This window comes from Panthera uncia, assembly GCF_023721935.1.
Source record: "Panthera uncia isolate 11264 chromosome A3 unlocalized genomic scaffold, Puncia_PCG_1.0 HiC_scaffold_11, whole genome shotgun sequence".
Taxonomy (NCBI): domain Eukaryota; kingdom Metazoa; phylum Chordata; class Mammalia; order Carnivora; family Felidae; genus Panthera; species Panthera uncia.
The window spans coordinates 44029406-44041416 of NW_026057578.1; the positions used below are offsets into that span (position 1 = coordinate 44029406).

At 43.9% G+C, this 12011-nt stretch overlaps 1 protein-coding gene across 4 annotated transcripts in view; it reads left to right on the forward strand.

The window, feature by feature from the left end:
* Positions 1-12011, forward strand: part of RIN2 (Ras and Rab interactor 2) — a 236391-nt gene that overhangs the window by 159299 nt on the left and 65081 nt on the right. For 3 of the 4 annotated variants that reach the window (XM_049651207.1, XM_049651204.1, XM_049651205.1), the window contains one exon: positions 3795-3895. In XM_049651207.1, coding sequence (XP_049507164.1) covers positions 3795-3895 — 101 coding nt within the window. Of the gene's footprint in view, positions 1-2167; positions 4295-12011 lie in introns of those variants that run through there. The other variant, XM_049651206.1, reaches the window with a different exon arrangement.

Genomic DNA, 12011 nt, shown 5'->3' on the forward strand with positions numbered 1-12011 from the left:
TGGAGGTCTGGAGATGCTACCAAAGGTGTCAGCAAGACCAGTATCAGGAGGAACAATCTGGTAGGAGAAGATCAAGGGCTTCTCCTGGGGAAGGCTATTTTTACGTTCAAATTAATATGGTGGCTGTGAAGGTGACTGAGGGTGGAGACAGTGGTTGTGCCTAGTGACCTGTCTCTTTGCTAGGGATGGGAATTCTGTCTCCTAGGTTTGCCTGAGACTGTGGGTGACCCTCCTGTGTGTGACTCTCTTGTCCAGGACCATAGCCATGGCCCAGAATGGGACACTGACCCAGCCCAGATTGAGGAGCTTCAGGACAGACACTCAGATTGCCTTCATCACGCCACTCACTCCCACCTTCTCTGACCTTCCATCTCCCTCCATTTTCATACACTTTTTATTTTCCTAATAATTTTGATTATGAATAAACATACTGAAAATCACACATCCTGCTAAACACATATCATTCAGCTCTGTCAATCTTACCATTTTGCCATTTCATTTTAAGAAATAAAATCTCGGGGCACCTGGGTGGCTCATGGGTTGAGCATCTGCCTCTTGATTTTGGCTCAGGTCATGATCCCAGGGTTGTGGGATCCAGCCCTGCATCCGGTTCCAAGCTGAGCATGGAGCCTGATTAAGATTCCCTCTCTCCCTCTGCCCCCTTCCCCCGCTTACTCTCTCTGGGTGGGGGGTGGGGGGGAAGGAAAGAAAGAAAATCTCACAGATGGTTGAAACACTGACCTGTGAACATCTCCATCCATTTCTCTTCCAGAGGTGACCACTATCCTGGATTAAGATTATAACCCCCATATTACACATTGGAGTAGTCTATCTATGTGTGTATTTATAAACACTATAGTATAGTACAGTTTTGAATGGTTTTAAACTTTTTATACTGGATATAACCCTTTTCAACTTTTTTTCTTGCTTTTATGAAAAAATTTTGAGCATTTGTGTTTGTATATGTGTTAATACTGATAACTCTGGTTCATTAACGTTAACTGCTATGTAGTATTCTATACCTCATTCTACCCATTCTCATTAATGGACATTTAAGTCCTTGTAATTTGGTATTCTTACAAATAATGATGCAGCAAATATTTTTATAAAGGTCTCCTTGCACCCATGGGCATGAATTTCTCTAGAGCACATACCTAGGAATCTGGGTGTCTTTGACTCTACCAGACATTCCCAAATTGCTCTTCAAAGTGGCTCTACAAATCCTACTCCTCTAGCAGCATTTGGGGAATTACTGTTTTCCCACATTCTCAAATATTTGGGATTGTCAGACTTGTATTTATTTATTTATTTTAATGTTTACTTATTTTTGAGAGAAAGAGTGTGAGCGGGGGAAGGGCAGAGAGAGAGAGAGAAAGAGAGAGAGAGAGAGGCAGAATCTGAAGTGGCCTCAAGCTCTGAGCTGTCAGCACAGAGCCCAATGTGGGGCTTGAACCCACGAACCATGAGATCATGACCTGAGCTGAATTCAGACACTTAACTGACTGAGCCACCCAGGTGCCCCAGGATTGTCAGACTTTTAAATTTTTGCCGCTGGGATATGTGTAAAAGGGATCTCCTAGTCATTTTCTCTCCCAAGTCCCCAGTGCTTCTAGAATGTTCACCTACCGCTTGCATCCCAGAACACACAATAGGGATGGATCAAGCATGGAGGACCTGGCTGGCTCCCTTCTTCTGACCACCAGATATTGGGAGTGTACAGAGTGTCCCTATTTGCAGGGAGCCCTTCTCTATCTCCACTTTCCCCTCAGGTAATCTCTCCCTGTCACAGGGCTTTAGAATGCTAACACATATGCCAATGACTTCCAAATGTGTAAATCTCTCCATACTGACTGTCAAAAGCCACTTACCAAATTTGTTGATGGCCAATAAGAAAATCAAATAAGGCTTAACCTACCCAATATCCAACTCGATTTTTTCCTCAAACCTAACCCTTCCCCATGTCAGTCAAGGGCACTGCCATCTGTCTGATTTTTCAAGCCAAAAACATAGGAGTTGTCCTTGATTCTTCTCTTCTTACCCCTCCTACATTGAGTCCGTCAACTTCTATCAATTGCTGTATTAAATTGTTCCCCCCCACCCACCTTGTTTCTAAGTCCACTGCTAGCACCTTGCTGTAAGCCAGCTGGACCACTCTTGCCTGGATCACTGTAGTTGCCTCAAAACTGGTCTTGCTGCTTCTCCTCTTGTCCTTACAAACCATCTTTAGCCAGCAGCCAAAGTGATCTTTTTAGAACATAAAACAAAGAAAATGTCTTTCCATCCTAAAGCCCTTTGATGGTTCTTAGTGTAGAAATCTCAAATTTATGGATACATGATCTAGAATGCCAGTAGACCTGGTCCCTGCCTGCCTCTCTGCCACATGCCTCCCCACATGCCACATGCCACAAGACTCTGGGACTTTCTTTGTATGGAGGGGTCTTCCCATGATCTTTTCATGGTTCCCATCTCATTCAGGTCTCCATCACTTCCTCAAGATCTACCCTCACCATCACAACCTAGCTAGAGTAGTGGCCACTTAGCTGCCCCCTATGGCATCACCCTGTTCCATTTTCATCCTGGAACTTCTCAGTGCTCAGGGCTGTGGTCTGTGCTCCATCAGAGTATCATCTCCATCAGAACTGTCAACCTTATTCTGTGCTTGTATAACCTGGCATGAAGTGGGTGCCCATAAAAGTTTGTTGAATTAATGAATGAACAGATGAGGTCAACATTTTAGAACAGCCTATAAACTCAAAAGAAGTTTCTCCCAGAGTCTGGGTGGGATAAAAACTGCTTGAGGCAAGACAATACCTGTCTTTGACTATAACAGCAATTGTCAAACTTTTTAGTCCTTAGATCCCTTTATACTATTAAAAATTATGGAGAATCCCAAAGAACTAGTGTTCATGTGGATTATATGTACAGATACTTGCTGTATTAGGAGTTAAAATGGAGAAATTTTTAAAATACTTATTTCAAAACAAGGATAAATCTATTATATTATGACATAAATAATGTTTATATAAAAAACAACTATATATTTTTAAAAATAAGTGAGAACAGCTGCTCTACACATATAATGCCTAGATAGCACCAGGAAGGATTCTGTTAGATAACTGATTAGGTGGCCTCAAGAGTTTAGACCAGCCTTCAGGTTCAGCTGGAGCCTCTTCCCAGGTGTATGGGTAGAGGATCTAAGCCCGCATAAGCCTTCTGCAAGAAGAAGATACTTTTCCCTCTCCAGTCCCCCGCTGCACATTCCATGCAGCTCTCTCTCTTCCTTTTTCCCAGTCTACTGTATTAAAAAGAATAAATAAAAAGCAAAGAATAGGATGAGTAGTAAACTTAAGGTCTGGAAATTGATTACAAACTATACAGGTCCTTTAAATATGCTTATTTCTGTAATCAGAACCATGATTCTATAAATTTTAATGCAGGGAATTCCTCTTGAGTTTTGACTTTGACAAAATGAATGTGGAAGCCTGGTTTTACAGGATTTGTTTATTCCTTTTTGTATTCATGTTGAGAAACCAAACTGGGTGTCATATCCTTTTTCTTAGGGCTGTACCGAAACCTAAGTTCTTCCTCTTTTTTTTTATTTTAGAAAAATCTGCTCCCACCCTCTTTATTTTTTTCCTCTGGCTAGAGGAAATTCACACAGCCAGGATTTAAAAAAAAAAAAAAAAAAAAAAAAAAAAAAGGTGGTCTCTGTGCTATTGAAGTGGCAGAGGCTCCTCTGGCTCTGGGCACGCCTCTTCCACTGTTGACGTCACACTATTTTTGTCTTTGAATAGCTCATTGACACAATCGCCTCGGAGATCGGAGAACTGAAACAGGAGATGGTGCAGACAGATGTCAGCCTGGAAAATGGCCTGGAACCCAGCGAAGCCCACAGGTGACCAAGACGATCAGGTGCCGGGCATCAGATGGGGGCTAAGCGAACCCTAGCGGCTAGGAGGACTGCCATCTCGGCTCGTCAGAAGTTTGGGAACTGGGAGTGTGGTGGCCTCTCCAGATGAAGCTCTCTGTAGGAGGTGGGAGTGGCCTAGGAACCACTTGTGTGTTTATTTTAATCACTTCGAAGGCACTTGAACTTTACAACCTCTCAATGCCTGCTGGCACCAGAACCCGGAAACCTAAAGTTCTAGCTGCCCTATCCACCTACTCACAGTGATGGAAACAATAACGCAGCAGGATCCTCCGCGTGCAAAATAGAATTCAGTGTAGCCGGTGTCAGTCTCCAGAAGGTTTAAAGGGGAGCCCTAAAGAGGATGGACTCGTTTTGCGTTCTCAGGTCAGAAAAAAAACCCTAGCACTTGTCATAGCTATTAACCTAAAATGTGACCCAGTGTACTGTAGTGCGGATGTGGTTGTAAATGATTAAGGAAAGGGGGGGCATTTTGCTATGCTGGTTAATCATGATGTGTTGTGCACGTATCGCACCTGATCTGAGTAATTTGTAAGGGAGTGGTCTTTATCAGGAGAATGGGAGTACAGAGGCCAGGGTTGCAGTGGCAGGTTGGAGGAGGTCACTAAAACCTCATCTTAGCTCTTGGATGCTGTCATTCATTGCTAGCAAAGGTAACAGAATATAATCACTACAAAATGACACAGACACTTGGTGCCTTGGAGCCCAGACTATTAGGTTTCCCCTCTTTCCCAGGAAATGGGTTGAGGCAGCCTGGTGTAGTGTAGGGGTGAGATTCCCCGGGGTAGGCTTTACTTACAAGTCATGAGACAGGCAGGAATCCTGCAACAGCAGGCGAACCAGGTGGTGCTGGTTGCCCAGGCAAGTTTCAAACCAGCCCAACTTGTTCCCTGCCATAGACTGCAGGGAGAGCAGGCAATTTGCAAAGAGGCACTTTGCAGCTGGAAGGGGGTGCTTTAACTCTCCTGTGTCTCTGGAGGAACTGTATTCCCTCATAGCTGTGGAAATGCTACATGCCCTCCATTTCCTTTCCTTCTCTACAAAATGTGGGGAGTAGACCACAGCTACTTGCCCAAGCTTCTTGCACAGCACCCTGGCATTCCATGATTTCCCTTGACCTTGGTGGCTAATTTTTTCCCCCATAAACTAAACGAATGCACAGTGATTTTTAATTAAACTCTCCACCTCACAGTCAGAATAGTGCCAAACTCTGTGGAACTTTAGCCAGAGATTTCTCTTTACCCTTTGCATTATTGAGCAAAAATTAAATTGGAAGTCCAGGTTGGTGACAGAAAGGCAAAGAAGAGAGGTTGAGGAGCTGACTTGTCCTACATCCAGGAAACGCAGTACTGCAAGATAGTCCCAAACTCTGCAGATGACAGACACCAACGGCAGAAACCAGCCCTCCGTGTGTGTAAGGCACAGGGATGTTAGGTTAGCTAGAAGACATGATAGTATGTCAGGTGCCATCAGAATCCTGATGTCTGACTGCAGTAGGTATCGGGGTGGGAGAGCTGGGCTGCCATTTACTCTTTAACATCTCTATGTTTTTCTTTTCAAGTTTGAGAATGACTGTAAGCATTCCACAAAAGCTATGTTTTACAAATTAATGTCACTTACTCTTGAATGCTGTGTTGGTTAACACTGAATTTGTGAAATTTCAGAGGCATTTTATTATTGGTGCTTTTTTTAGTGAGAAAGAAAGAGAAAAGGCAAGATTGTCTTTGGTGAACAATGCCTACGGTGTTTACCATGTGCCAGCCACTGTTGTAAGTGCGTCACAGCTGCTGGCTCATTGAATCTCTTAACTACCCTACAAGGTAAAGCTCCAGTATGGCCCTCATTCTACTAACGTGTGACCTGTGTGATCTGGAAAAAAGCCAGACTAATGAGGCTGTGGCTTCTGCGCTGGGGTCTTTCCCAGATTTTGTAGAAGTGTGGAGTGGTGACTTTGCTGTTAGTTCCTCTATTTTTCCCGATGATGTTAAGGTGGTCAGATATCAGAGAGGTAGGGCAAAGAGGACCTTACCTCAAGTGAAAACCCTGTAGAGAGAAGAAGCATCACCCCCCACCCCAGGGGCCTTGACTGGGCACATCCCAGTGGCTACACAGATGTACTGAAGTCACCTTCCTCTGTGGCATCCTCGGTGAGTGTGAGCTGTGATAATAGCCTCATCTACCCCAGCCACAATCACCATGAAGTGTCTATGGTCTCTTAGTTTGTTGGATGGCCAGTTAAGTGCCAAGCTGGTGCCCTAGGTGAGGAATGCTGTTCCTCTACTTGTGTTGGCTTTTGGTTGCTCCTTTGTGGTTAATATTGACGTGAGCTTGAAATTTTTAACTTTTTTGTGTGTCATGGATCCCCTTCTCAGAATCATATTTTAAATGCACAAAATAAAATAAAATATGTAGGATGACATAGGGAAAACAATTCTATCGCAGTAGAATGATCAGAATTCTTAAAATGCATGCTTTCATAGCACAGGTACTTCTTTATTAACACATTAAATAACAAGGTCTATTGGGCACCTGGGTGGCTCAGTCATTTAAGCATCTGACTTCAGCTCAGATCATGATCTCACGGCTCATGGGTTCGAGCCCCATGTTGACCTCTGTGCTGACAGCTCAGAACCTGGAGCCTGCTTCGGATTCTGTGTCTCCCTCTCTCTCTGCCGCTCCCCTGCTCGTTTTATGTCTCTCTCTCTCTCTTAAAAATAAATAAACATTAAAAAAAATAAATAAAAATAAATAGCAAGGTCTAGGAACTACTTTCATCTAGAAGCCAAGATAAGCAGAAATAGTACTTAGGTACCAGCAATGAAGATGTTTCGGGGTTTCTGTTGGTGACAGAGTCTCAGCTACTGTGGGAACCACTGGCATTTGTTGCCTGCATTCGAAATGGGAGGAGGTTAATTTCAAAACCAGGTTAGTGAAAGTAAAGATGTCATTTTCCTATCCAGTGGTATGTTTTCACCTATCAGCATCATCTGACCTATCAGCATCATCTGACATGGTTGATCTATCTTCCCTTCCAGGGACACTTGATTAGCTTGGCTTTGGGGACACCATACTCCCTCGTTTCCTCTCATCTTGCCTACTGCTGCTTCTGGTCGCCTAGCTGGTTTCTCCTCATCTCCCTCACCTCCTAACTCCAGAGCACCCAGAGCTGAAGCCTTCAGCCTCTCTTCTCCTCCCCACCCCCTGCTCATTCCCACTAACCTTGAGCAAGATGCTTAAAAGTCTCTGCACCGGGGCGCCTGGGTGGCTCGGTCGGTTAAGCGTCCGACTTCAGCTCAGGTCATGATCTCGCGGTCTGTGAGTTCGAGCCCCGCGTCGGGCTCTGGGCTGATGGCTCAGAGCCTGGAGCCTGTTTCCGATTCTGTGTCCCTCTCTCTCTGCCCTTCCCCCGTTCATACTCTGTCTCTCTCTGTCTCAAAAATAAATAAACGTTAAAAAAAAATTAAAAAAAAAGTCTCTGCACCTTGGAGCACCTGGGTGGCTCAATCAGTTAAGTGTCTGACTTCAGCTTAGGTCATGATCTCATGGTTCATGAGTTCAAGCCCTACATCGGGCTCTGCTGACAGCTCAGAGCCTGGAGCCTGCTTTGGATTCTGTGTCTCCCTCTCTCTCTGCCCCTCCCCTGTTCATGCTCTGTCTCTGTCTCTCTCTCTCTCTCACAATAAACATTAAAAATATTTTTTAAAAAAAGTCACTGTGCCTTGGTGTGCACATCAGTGAAATGAGGATAATAATAGAGATTGACTTCAGGGTGGCTGGAAAGATTTAGTGAGTTAATAGCTGTAAAACGACTTTGTACCATGTCGGCAGCAGGTGAACACAATATGTTGTTCATTTATTAAAAAGAGATCTCTAGTGTAATTTCATAGTTAATCCCATTCAGTTTTGTAGCTTTGATGCCCTGCATATACTGATGATTCCCAGCCTAGATCCCTAGATTGGTCTTCTTTTAAATCCAGATATTTGCATCCAGCTGTCCATTCAGCCCAACTTCTGGCATCTCAGACTCACAAAGACCAACACTGAGCCCTTGGTTTCCTTTCATGAATCTGCTTCCTCCCTGGTCTCCCCCATCCCAGTGACCATGCCTGCAGGTGCTTGGGCCTCACAGCCATCCCTCATGCCTGTCCGTCTCTTATCTCTGTGCTCCCATCTGTCTCCAAACCCTGGCAGCCCTACCTGTAAGAATCCCAATCGGACTACTTGTTCTTAGCACCGCTGCAGGACACACCTTCCCGGTGCCTCGGCTTTTACCTGTCCTGCCTTCCCTGGGCTGTTTTCTAAGCAGCATAGAGAAGGATCTGACTTTTGTCAACCTAGATCCAAGTCATGTCACTTCTGTTCAAAGCCCTTCAATATTTTTCATTTAAAGTTTATTTATTTATTTTTGAAAGAGAAAAAGAGCATGCAGGAGGGGCAGAGAGAGAGGGATGAGAGAGAGAATCCCAAGCAGGCTCTGCTCAGTGCAGAGCCCAATGTGGGACTCGAAGTCACAAACCATGAGGTCACGGCCTAAGCCAAAACCAAGAGTCTGATGCTTAACCGACTGAGCCACCCAGGTGCCCCCAGTATTTTTCATTTAAAGCCAAAATCAGGGGCGCCTGGGTGGCGCAGTCGGTTGAGCGTCCGACTTCAGCCAGGTCACGATCTCGTGGTCCGTGAGTTCGAGCCCCGCGTCAGGCTCTGGGCTGATGGCTCGGAGCCTGGAGCCTGCTTCCGATTCTGTGTCTCCCTCTCTCTCTGCCCCTCCCCCGTTCATGCTCTGTCTCTCTCTGTCCCAAAAATAAATAAAAAACGTTGAAAAAAAATTAAAAAAAAAATAAATAAAATAAAACCAAAATCATCGCCATGTCTTTTGAGATGCTCCAGGCTCTGACTCCTCACATCCCCTCACCGTCTTCTCTTACGACCTCTGCCCTCTTCATCCCTCTGCTCCAGACCCACCAGCTCCTTGCCTAGAAGGTTCCTACCTCTTGGCCTTTGCACTTACTATTCCCTCTGCCTGGAATGCCCTTCCTCCAGGAAGCATTCACCTTTGGACCCTCATTTCTTCTGTCACCTTAGCTGACTGTATTTTTTTTTTCATAGTACTTGTACAGAGTTGACATATATGTCCACTTGCTTAAATTGTGCCTCCCAGTATGAGGAGGGAAGCTCATTGAGAGCAGAGGTTTGGTCTGTGTTCATTGTTTTTTGTTGTTGTTTTTTTTTTTTTTCAGTGCCCTAGAATAGTGTCTGGCATGTAGCATACACTCAGTAAACATTTGAATGAATGAATGAAAAATGCCAGCCCTTTGGATATTCTATAGGTATTAAAGTATCAGAAGCCTCTTGCAGAAACAAGACATTACCCTGTAAAGCAGTTAGCGGACCCCAGCTGGTGCATAAAAAAATACGAAGTTGAAAATGTGTGATGAGCCTTAACCTTGCTCCCTAGCAAAGAAGAAGGACCAGGGCACCTTCCCACTATGTGCCAGCCATGCTTCCTCCATCATATCTGGGTTATGGGCTGTTGTAAATGTCTGCTAGTAGAGGAGCATCTGATTAAATCAACTGTGTGCCCTCTGCTAGCTTTGTACCAAAAAAGAAGCTAGGAAGCCAGGAAAGAGATCAAGGATTTCTTGTTCCTGCACTCTCTAAATGCTATTTCTTATTTCCTCTTTTTCTCCACTTCATTGCCCAGAGACCAGAGTGTGGGAAAATGAAGGCCTTGTACTTTCCTCTCCCTTCCCTATGAGTTCACAGTCCATTTTCAGTTGGGGGCAAGTACATCAGGCCTGATGTAGGCCAGTGCTCCACCCTCATTGCCATCTGGACCCATCACCTCTAGGCTAAGATAAGTCTCTAAAGTTTCCTTTGTCTTCAAGTAGAATAAAGGGATCAAACAAAGCAACTTTATGAGATGAGGCTCAGGCTGGCTTTGCAGGATACCAAGGGTTCTGGCTGGACCAGGTCATTGAAGGCAGTTGTTGCCTTTGTTTTCTCTCTTCCTCTCCTTTCCCTCCCTCACTCCTATTGTCACCTTGCAGGTACACTCCAGACTAAATGGATCACTGGGGATCACTGGGTCTTGAAACTCTACCCCCAACCCCACCCCACCCCAGAACCAAACACACAGAACTCAAAAATTCCTTGGCCAGCTCTGCCCAATATTGTAGTGTAGCAGTTGGTCACCTCCACTGACTTCTTCTGGAAGGGGCTAAGTGCCCCAGGAAGTTCTGAGCTTCCCAGCGCTATGCAGTGGCATTGATACCAAAACCAAAAGAAGCTCAGACTGCCAGTCCCTGGTACAACCCTTCACTTTTTCCACTTGACCAATGTTAGAATACGAGGTCAGAAGACAAGCTCGGTGGCTTACAGGGTGGGGAAGACATGCCCAACGTTTCACTGCCTTAACTCCCCTGACAACAGTGACCATAGCTAGCTGCTCTGTGGCCATCCGGAGCAACCCATTTTCACTCAGTGCTGCTTTATCAAAAAACCTTTCCACTGAAATAAAACATGAATAAGAAAAAGAAATAAGAACACAGCTAGATGAATTTTCAGTGGTAAACATATACTACATAGGAGCACCCAGATCAAGAAACAGAACATTCTCAGCACCCCCGAAGTGCTGTGCACCCTGAGGATAACTACTCTCTTGACTTCTGTTGCCATAGATTAGCTTTGCCTGTTTTTGAAATTCATATAACTGGAATCGTACAGCATATGCTCTTCTAACCCTGACTTCTTTCGTTCAACATTTTGTATAGTATTCCATTGCACGAACCCAACACGATTGGCTTATCAATTCTACTGTTGATGGATATTTGAGTTGTTTCCCGTTTGGGGCTATTTTGAATAATGCTGCTATACATTCTTGTGCATGTTTTTTGGGGACATGCCTCAGTTAGGAATATAGGAGTGGAATTGTTGGGTTGTAGGATGGTTAAATAATTCAAAACCAGTAAGTGGTGCCCCCAAATTTTCCAGTCCTCCTATTCATCCACACTTCCACCAACAGTATATGAGATTTCTGAATTCTCTATTCTCCTGGTCTACACTTGGTATTGAGTGCTTTTTTATTTTAGCCGTTTGGGTGGGTGTGTGGATTTAGAACTTCTGGAAACATGATGGATGAAGACAGGTAAGGATACCTGTGTGTCGTGACAAGTACTGATGTTAATTCTGTGGGAGTCAGGAATGGGAACTCCTTAGTTTTAGCAGGGCGTCATTTTATAATTCTTACAGGTTTAAGCTCAAGGGTAAAGTCATGGGGCATTCTGAGCCCACAGTGAGTTCATTGGATGATATCTATGGAAAGGATTATTTGGGGGAAGGAGATAAAAACAGAAGACAATCCAGAAATTATGAGAAAAGTGTAAATATGTACGTACCTTTTATTATTTATATTTTTGCATATAATCTTAGATCATAAACCTGTAGCAGAAAAAACTGCCAATGAATTTCTCCCTGTGTCTTGGATTCTTTTGCTTTATGCTTTACTTTGTTCAGTACCTACATGTAGATATATTCAGCATCTCATGAATTGTTTTGGTCAAGACCATTAGCTGCTGCATCATAAAACTAAAAATGTATGTGCATAAATCTAATACAGCTATACTATACTTGGAGTTTTAATTCTTACATCTGCATCCAATGCAATTTTCCATATTTTAAAAAAATGTACGTTCTTTTCTTTTTAAATATATGTTTTCAACTACAGTGAATTCAGACATGGAATTTGATATCAGTCCATATTATTCCTTTCTATCTTTTCCTCTTGAAAAGCCAGATACAAAGTGATCATTCTTCGTTAATTTATACCCGCTTTCTTCTGAAGATGTCGGAGAGTGTATTCACAAGGTTGTCAGGAAAAAAGGTTAAGTCATCGGATGCAGAAATCAGTTTGTATTTTGTCTTCTCACACAGTGTCTGTGTCATAGGCACTGTTATCCAGCAAAATAAATATTTCCTCCTTTGCCATATTAGAATGCTCCTTGTACCATAGGCCATTAGTTCAGGGTTGGGGGCTCATCTTTAGGTTCTACAGCATCTGACAACAGGCCACTCTTCTAGAACACAT